Below are 9,636 nucleotides of genomic sequence, written 5' to 3' on the forward strand. Positions count from 1 at the left end.
CTCACACTGACAGTGTTGAGTGGCACAGAGAGTAGCCGCACACTGACACAAGAGACGTGAAGAAGAAAAGACAGAAGAAAAGAAGAAGAGGAAAAGAAGGTCATTGAAAGGTAAGTAAAGAACAGAGGGGGCAGCTATGCAATGAAGAAGGGGAATCAGTGATGAAGAAGGTGACAGCAAAGTGATGGAGAGCACACAATATGCTGAAGGCAACAGCAATGTGATGGAGGGCACACAATATGATGAAGGAGGGGGGGCAGTGATGATTTAGAGAACACAATGTAATGAGGAAGGGGCACAGTGGGTGAAGGAGGGATAGTGTGATAAGGGTGCACAGTGTGATGATGAAAGGGCACAGTGTGATAAAGATGGAACGATGGCACAGTGTGACGATGAAGGGGACACAGTGTAATGTGTGATAAGGGTGCACAGTATGATTTTGAAGGGGCACAGTGGGATCATAAGGGGGCACAGTGTGATGTTAAAGGGGGTACAGAGTGACGTTGAAGGTGGCACAGTGTGATGTGCGATAAGGGTGCACAGTGTGATGTTGAAGGGGGTTACAGTGTGATGATTGTGATGTGATGGAGGTTGCACAACAAAATTTATTTGCCAAAAACTTAAAATTTTATCACAAAGAATACATATTCTTTATTTATATTATTCATATAACAATTCATGTCCATGCAGTTTCATGTAGTTATTTGTATTACTCTCTTTATTAAAGTTTAGCTTATGATTTGTTTTAAAAGAAAAAGCATTATTGAATGAACAAATAGTTTATAAAAGAGGAGGGCGCAAATGTATTTTTTGCAGGTGGGGTGCCATACATGCTAGCACTGGCCCTGCTGCCCCCCAACATGTGTCCAACTAAGCATATGGCCCAAGAGTGTGTTGCAGAGGTGGCTGCAAACATGACTGATCCTCCCTGCTGTGCAAGTAGCAGCACACACGAAGTAATTACATTTTCTAGTGACTTATTCTACGGTGGATACATGTGACTCTGCACTGCACAGAGGTAGCAGGCTCCAGGTGGAGCTATGTGTGGGAGGCATTGAGCAGAGGTGTCTAGGTCGGGATGATGGAGGCAGGTCTGGGGGCTGAACATAGAGGCGGCGCTGCAGCAGTTCCTCCTTCCTCTTTCTGTGCCACGCTAGTCCCAGTCAGCTGGGTCTCTCATCCCTCTCCGGCAGCTGTCACATTGCCTCCATTCTGGGCTAATTTACAACCATGTTCAGGGGTCTATTTCTGCTGCTTCTGCTCTCCTGCTCTGCACTGATCAGGGCGGAGAACGAGGAAACGGAGAGTGAGAATGGGACCGAACTTGTGATGAGACTCTGGTAAGTGCTACAGACAAGTTGTACAAGTCCACGTGTATCAACATATGCACCATGGTCACCTCACCTGTCCTCTTACTGTCATTAATCTCTGTACCTGCTGCATCTGTTACACATTCTGTTTACACAACACAAAGTTAACAGCTGGGACAATCTAACACTCTGATAGTTCTCTCACCTCCAGCTGCCATCACCTGCACTCACTATTACCCATCTTCATTATCACTTTTGTGCCTCATCCTTTTCTGATCAGTTCTGTGTATTTGTTACACATTCCTCCCACTAGCTCGGTACTTTATCAGTCTCACGGCGTCTTTCACTTTTCTGATTGCAAGTTACCTGTTGGTGTCCATGTCACTCGTCTCCATTCAGAGTAGTCCATTCATCTAGTATCTAGCCAAGCATTATGTGTAATCTGCTGCTTTATTAACACTGATCCCGTCCTCACTGCAGTTATCACGTATATGAATGGCTATAAGCTCACTGCCAGCCTTGATGTTACGTGCAGTTCTCTCACTTGCCTTCCACCTGTGCTATGTGTGCATCCCCTGCTGATCTGCTGTCACTGAGTATTTCTTATTCTCTGTCATATCCTTTATATCTTCCCTGTTGCTTTACTTGTCTGATCTCCCATTGCTATCTCATATTTGTCAAATAATCCCTCTTACTGTTGTCATTGTAATTGCACAGCTAGTGTTGTCTATATAAGCCCCAGATCTACCACACCACGTCTGTGCTTGCAGCAATGCTCGTTTGTTATTGCAATAAATGCATGTAACATTGCACGACCCTCACTGCGGGCATCTCCCCCCCTGTTGCCCTGTGTCACTCCCTCCCATGTCTCTTTCCTGCAGGAGAAGCCGGAGTCTTGTGCGGACACTGTTGAGTGGGGTGATACTATCCAACTTCACTACACGGTGAGTTTTCGGTCACTTTCCCTGAGGCCACATCTGGGCCTAAGGTATCACATCTGTAACAACAATAACACGTCAGCACTCCTCCAGGCTGCACACACGGGGGGAGGAGACGGTACTACTGGGGGAGGAGACCGGGCGGGTTGTCTGCTTTAACCCCTGCAAAGGAGATCCAAGTGAGACCACACTAAGGCTATCCCAAACATGATGTGTGTCTGTAGATAAGATGTTCAATGTAAGTATATATGTACTCACAAGTCACATAGTGACCAGGTCAAGTCTTTTAATCAGGGACGGTTTTTTTTATTGCTTCTCACAAGTTGGTTCAAATGTATTATTAGTTCAGTAAAACCAGTATTTGGTGTCATTAACCCCTTCTTATACAGCAGTGTATCTGACAAGCTTTGGCATTTCAGCTATGCTCCTAGAACGCCCTTCAGTCACAAAATAAACAACCACTGAACTATGTATGAGCATTCTTTTTAGAACATAACAGGTACACGTGTGTAAAGTGGGCACTGACTCATTTTTCACACTTCTAGATGTAGTATGTGGGGGGAAAATGCCTGTGACACATCTAAAATTAAGAATAAATGGTCCTTTTGGACGTACCCTCTTAAATACGGGCAGAGCAGAGCATTTCTATTATTTCACATATGTTTCTCACCTATTCTCTTATATTTTAAAATTAATTTCAGTTTATGCATCTCCTGTCACAATTTTACAGCCCCAAAAAATGCTGCCCCCCCCCCCCCCCTCCCAAGATCCTTGCACCCTAGGCTGCAGCCTAGTTAGCCTATTGGATTATCATACCCTGAGCATATGGACGTAAACACACTATTTTTATAGGAGTCTTTTTTTAGTGTAAATTCCATCCAACATGTGTCCAATTTAAAAATAAAAATAAATGGTCCTTTTGGACGTACCCTCATAAATACGGGCAGAACATTTTCATTTTTTCACAATTATACATTATTTTATTCCATTATTTCACATATGTTTCGCACCTATATCCATAATTGTACTCTTTTTGGGAGTTTTTGCAAAAAATGGTAGATGTAAAGATTAAACTGTTAGGGGGGTATTCAATTGACGGCGTGATTGCCGCAAATCGAGCGCTCGAAAAATATTACCGTTAATACGTAATCTGCGCGTAAAAACAGGTAATACGGTAATTTACTTGCTGGATTTCAGCGAGTAATTACCGTATTAACGGTAATATTTTTCTAGCGCTCGATTTTCGGCGATCACGCCGTCAATTGAATACCCCCCTTAGGGGCAGATTCAGTTAGCCACAAGGTGCTGCTGGACTTCGCCTCGCTCTCAGGCTGCGTAACTCGTTGGCCAATACGGTACAGAAATCTCAGCTCAATTTCCCTTGCATCTCTATGGGACGCGAGGGAAAGGAGCAGAGACTTCTGTAAAAACTCAGACACAATAAGCCTACGAAGACTGTTCCAGACACACATGGTGTCCTTTGTGCAACCAGATCCCCAAAACAAATCCACAGCTAGGTTTTTCTAAACTAGAGTAATTTAGGGTGGCAAGTTGAGTGTCACTAGTCAATGGGGTGTGTATATTGCACCTGCACTTGTCATACAGAGCATGACAAATAGCTCATATTGATACGATTATAAAATCATCCCAAAAAACGTATGAATATAGACACCAAAGAAACTAGTAACACATTAAACTAACGTGACAATTAAAGCACGCACATGATTTACTAAACCAACAACCTATGCCAAATAGCATTTTGTTTCCTAAACAGAACACTAACTGGTAGCAAATACATGTGTCTGTACTAACTAAAACACCAAAATACCCTTATATACTTGTGCACACCTGTATGACTTTTTTGTCTATTGTCTTTTTTAACCTTCTTGTGATTACTATTACTTGTCAGCGCTCATGTGACAGGAAATTGGTGCTTTCACTGTCTATTCTGTGCTGACAAATAGATTGTATGTATGCCAATTTCTTAAGGCTGAATGCGCGGGTGTTCAAGGTCACATGGGTGCAGGTTACCTGTGGTGAATTCATTTATTGATTTTAAAGCTCCTATGAACAGGTTCTACACTGAATTTGAACCGTGATTCAAGTGCTAGTGTCAGTAAAAAATGTTCTGGTCCAGCCAAAAGGCCAGGACCGAGAAATAAAACGTGGGGCACGGTTAACGAGTGCATTGTGCTAGTGCCTTACTCTGTTTAAGGTGAGGGTACCTGTCCCACCACCAGTGCATGTTCAGGTCAGCCCCAGGCCCTGTCCCCCAGGGGCACAGGCACCTCTGCTTCACTTTAGCGTCACAAAAATGTGAAAATTAGTTTGTTTATCATGGGCAAAGCAACTCTAAATTACTGTACTTTAAATTTTTGCAGGAATAACGGGAGCAAAAACTTTTTACCAATATGAAAAACAATTTTTTGTAGCAGAGTGTGCAGCACTTAATCTGTGCATTTCCCTACATATAATAATTTATGTAGATTCTGTGATCCTATCACATACGTGCTCATAGATGTTAGGAAATGCAGGACAAGCATAGATCCATCTTGTACTATTTAAACTAAAGTATATTGAACTACGGTCTGAGCACCTTATTGAATTCATTCTTTACCTCCTGTTTATTTAATTGGATCATCCAAATGTTCACAGCAACGAATTTCATACATTCAATCAGAACTCTTCCTGTGTGACTCCAAACTTCCCGGTGATTGGTTCATGTAATTCTCTTAGGGTTCAATTATCCCTTTTTAAAGCAGAATCTGAGCTGCACAAAACAGATTGCAGCTGAGGTGAAGGGACGGACATCCAAAGGTTACTGCCCCCTTCTCCAAATGGGTAATATTGGAAGTATGGTGTCATAGCAATAAACAAAAGGAAACATTTCCTACACGTCAGTGATAATACTCATTAGGAGCAGGCATTCAGGTGTTCTTCTGACTAGCTAAATTATTTATAGAGGTTTATCTGTGCTTGTGAGTGGAGGGAGGAGCTGTCTGATTGAAGGTTCAGGAGTTCCAGTCCTGCAAACTTGGGTCTGCTGGAGGTTTTCCAAGGCACAGTTTTGATGGAAGTGTTTTATGTCAGTAAAGTATAAGGGGGTTTCTTGTTTGCTCACCTGGGTGGTGTGATCCTTTTATTATTCTTATGTTTTCTTGTTTTAGAGTATTAGCGGCCATGTTCAGGTTCTGTTGGTTATTGATTGTAGGAAAATGAAAGGGGAAACAGGAAGGAATTGAACTCACCTTCTGGGTATCCGCCCTTCTGGGTATCCGCAGTAAAGCTAGAGTATCTCAGGTTAATGGCTCTTTTATGTGCTAGTGAAGTGGGCAGAATTAGGTCCCAAACGCCGCGATTCCCGGTGAATATGACACTCATTCCAACATCAAGGGTACCTCATTATATGCAGGTCCTGCATTATATGCATCTGATTTTAACTGCATTTTAATAGTGTTTAAAGCATATAGGTCAGTGTAGTACCTGCATATAATGAGGTACCCTTGACGTTGGGATGCAGGCTTAAGTCTTTTGATCAAAATATGAACTAATACCTCATGTTTTCATTTTGCTAGACACACACAGATATGCAGTTTAAAGGATAAGCACTGACAACTTTCTTTTTGTTTTTTCATGTAGCACACAATTATCAACTTTAAATTTCAGTGTACAAATAAGCTATCAAGTATTTGTGTGTGCTACATGAAAAAACAGTCAATATTTAACTTATGTGCAAAACAGAACACTAATTTGAACCCCTTGCATTGTAACATGGTTTTGTCCAGGAGAATGAAATAAGAAGTCTCTTCAGTTAAGATCCTTAATGAATCAGGCCCAAGATAAGGATCACACCACCCAGATAAGGAAACTAAACTCACCCTCCACCCTTCTCCTTTACTGACTAAAACACTTCCATCAAAACCTTGCCAAATCTCCATCATGCTCACAATATTACCAGTTGTACATGGGGATGTGGTTAGTGCACCTTTTTCTATTTTTACAACATTAGTATTTATCAGTGGCGCACGCAGGGGGGGGGTTTCTGGGTCTCCAGAACCCCGCCCCTCCGCTAAAAAGTACCCTACATATTGGCACTGTAGTATACAGCAGCCGCAGCGCTGTCTAAGAAGCGTCCACGATGGTGCTGTATTGTATACAGCACCGCCGCGGACGCTTCTTTGACAGCGCTGCGGCTGCTGTATACTACAGTGCAGCCGAAACGGAGCTGCCGCGCATGTGCCCGCTCTAGGATTATTTTTTTTTCGTGGGTGGAGGAAACACCCCCTGAAAAATCCTCCGTGCGCTCTGTTTATCTAGAGTAGGATTTCCCCTGTGTAAATGTTGTAACAAGAAGTGTGTTTGTTTAAACTTGGTGTTCCCTAATATGTGTATATTTATTCAAAGTACCCCTAATCTGAATAAACATACTAAGCCACTTATGTGTTTTAAGTGTTTTAAAAGTAGCCTTCCTGATTAGTTTGTATATGTATTATTATTTTCTAATGCATCTTATGTTATTTTGGACTATATTTCACAGACTGTGCTCCTTGTATCTATCTAGGGTAAACCTACCAGTTTGAGATCCTAGGATCTAGAATGTTCTGAATATGAAAGAATAACATCAAGTCTGTTGTTTTCTGTTAAGAGACAAGACCATACGAGCTGAGTGGCTGTTATCCGCTGTGATATTGTTTGTATTAAATCTGTATGTCTAGTCACCTCACCATAAAACCTAATATTGACATGTCACAAATTGAAGGCTGTCATGAATCATCCTGAGATTTGTTGATGGCAATTGCGCTGACTTGCTTGAAGTGAAAACACAAGGACAAAAGGAACACATGAAAGTTCTCCTGCTTTTATCTATGTTGTTAGACTACTGCATTGCTACATCTCTCCCATACATTTATTCATAGCTCTAGCTGACTGAACTAGGTATTTCTTCCTGAGATACACAGCTGAAAATACTGCAGTAAGGTCATTTGGGTGTAGTGCCAATATTAACATTGTCAACCAGGAAATGATGTCTGCTCCTTAGTTTATTACTTATTTGCCAGTTGAGTTAACCTGAAATGAAATATTTCCCCAAATTAAATTGTAAGTAGTGTTAACTATGTGCTGGCCAATGCATATCGATACTAATCTTACTGCACCTACAGTGAGTGGGTGGCACACATGTAGGGCCCGATTAATACTGGGCACTATCTGCATTTGGTGCATGTTTGGTGAAGTGGTTAGCACTTCTGCCTCACAGCACTGGGGTCATTAGTTCAATTCCCGACAATGGCCTTATCTGTGTGGAGTTTGTATGTTCTCCCCGTGGGTTTCCTCCGGGTGCTCCGGTTTCCTCCCACACTCCAAAAACATACTAGTAGGTTAATTGGCTGCTATCAAATTGACCCTAGTCTGTCTGTGTGTGTATGTTAGGAAATTTAGATTGTAAGCTCCAATGGGGCAGGGACTGATGTGAGTGAGTTCTCTGTACAGCGCTGCGGAATAAGTGGCGCTATATAAATAGCTGCTGATGATGATGTTTTGCGCACTTCCGAATTCATCAACGCATGGATCTCAAGATACGTGCCTTGTTGAATTCATCTGTAGGTCTGCTGTGCTCTACTACACGACACTGCAGTATACGTCCAATACCAATCTGGATTATAAATACAGCAAAGAACGCACAGAAAAAAAGATATATATAATTAATGCCACCCGTTAATAATAAAGGCATTAATAAGCAAACAGTAGAAAAAATATATATATTTTATTTATTTATTTTAGTGATGAAATACATTTATTAGTATGGCAGTGATTTGTACCCTATTGAAATGATTATAAATTATGTATGCCATAAATATGGTCTAAGGCAGGGTTTCCCAAACCCAGTCCTCAGGGCTCCCCAACAGTGCAGGTTTTCTAGATCACATGTGACATAATTAGGACCACCTGTGGATCTGTTACAATGTGTCAGTCAGTAATGAATACACCTGTGCTCCAGCAAGGAGATATGGAAAACCTGCACTGTTGGGGAGCCCTGAGGACTGGGTTTGGGAAACCCTGGTCTAAGGTATCACAATGTTGAATTCTATAAATGTCATGATATGAACTTATGAGTTTGTGGTTATTATTCTTTACATAGTGCCAACAAATTCTGTACAGCAAGGATTCTATAAACTAAACCCTAATCATACACTGGACAAAATATATCACTCTGTGTCTCTAGGGAAGACTTGAGGATGGCCACGTGATTGACAGCTCCTTATCCCGAGATCCACTGGTGGTGGTGCTTGGGAAAAAACAAGTGATACCAGGTAAGCCGAGCTCAGATTGGGATTCTTTTCAGTGTTTCCTGCAAATCCATTTACATTGATACAGGCTCAGGAAACCTCCATAGACTTTGTTACATATAACATTGAACATGTGGCTATCAAAATATATATATATATATATATCACCAAAAAAAAACAGCTATGACAATACTGAAACAAGCCTGACTAATGGAGGAAACAGTGTTGTTCAAAATGTGTATATCTTGTATGTGATGCCTGAGGGTTTCTCTATTCTTTTGCAATTTGATTTATGTTAACCACAGATATTGATACTTTAGATCAGGCCTGTCCAACCTGCGGCCCTCCAAGTGTTGTGAAACTACAAGCCCCAGCATGCTTTGCCAGTAGACAACCACTTGATAGCTGGAATGGCATGCTGGGACTTGTAGTTTCACAACACCTGGAGTGCCGTAGGTTTGACAGGCCTGCTTTAGATGGTAAGGGGTCTGTTTACTAAGCTGCGATGGGAATTGGAATGTGACCCAAGTGTGTGAAAACCAGCCCAATATCAGGTTCACTTACCTTTTTAATGGGGTCCACTCCTCATCCATCGCTGAATGACATCGCTATGTGATGCGCAATAGCCACAAAGGGAGCAGAGCTTCCATTTGCCGGAATAGAGAGGCTGATGGTGAAGTTTTTAGTTACTTTAGAAGGTGAGTTTACCTGGCTGATAAATTACAGGGGCAGTATTTTTTTTTTAGTACTTATCCTATACATGCCCCCTGTGGGGAAATTTATAGGGATCATGTTTGTTAATGGGATATATATTGTTCACCTCCTGCAAAGCCAATCAACAAGTGAACACTCTGCCCCAATCAACGCCAACATTACATTATTAGAGATCATGTTTAATAATTGTGCCTACTTCTCCTCAATGACACCAGACATTTGCTTTTAAGAAGTAGGCATCCATCCTCCAAACCAGTCTCTAAATTAAATTAATAGCTTTCACATTTAATATGTAGTCTTATTCTCCAGTGACCAGCCCTGACATAGGCTTATTCCCCCTCCCCTCACCCACCCAAACCCAACATCAAATTAATAGCATTCAAATGTAAT

The 9,636-nt window shown here is 41.6% G+C and overlaps 1 protein-coding gene across 1 annotated transcript in view; it reads left to right on the forward strand.

The window, feature by feature from the left end:
- Window positions 1-1,122: 1,122 nt before the first annotated feature.
- FKBP11 (FKBP prolyl isomerase 11) overlaps window positions 1,123-9,636 on the forward strand; it is a 30,318-nt gene continuing 21,804 nt past the window's right edge. Inside the window, 3 exon segments of the mRNA XM_075199638.1 lie at window positions 1,123-1,344; window positions 2,195-2,254; window positions 8,469-8,556. Of these exon segments, the coding sequence (XP_075055739.1) occupies window positions 1,231-1,344; window positions 2,195-2,254; window positions 8,469-8,556 (262 nt within the window). The 5' untranslated portion in view covers window positions 1,123-1,230.

Source organism: Mixophyes fleayi, chromosome 2, assembly GCF_038048845.1.
Source record: "Mixophyes fleayi isolate aMixFle1 chromosome 2, aMixFle1.hap1, whole genome shotgun sequence".
In the NCBI taxonomy this organism is placed as follows: Eukaryota; Metazoa; Chordata; class Amphibia; order Anura; family Limnodynastidae; genus Mixophyes; species Mixophyes fleayi.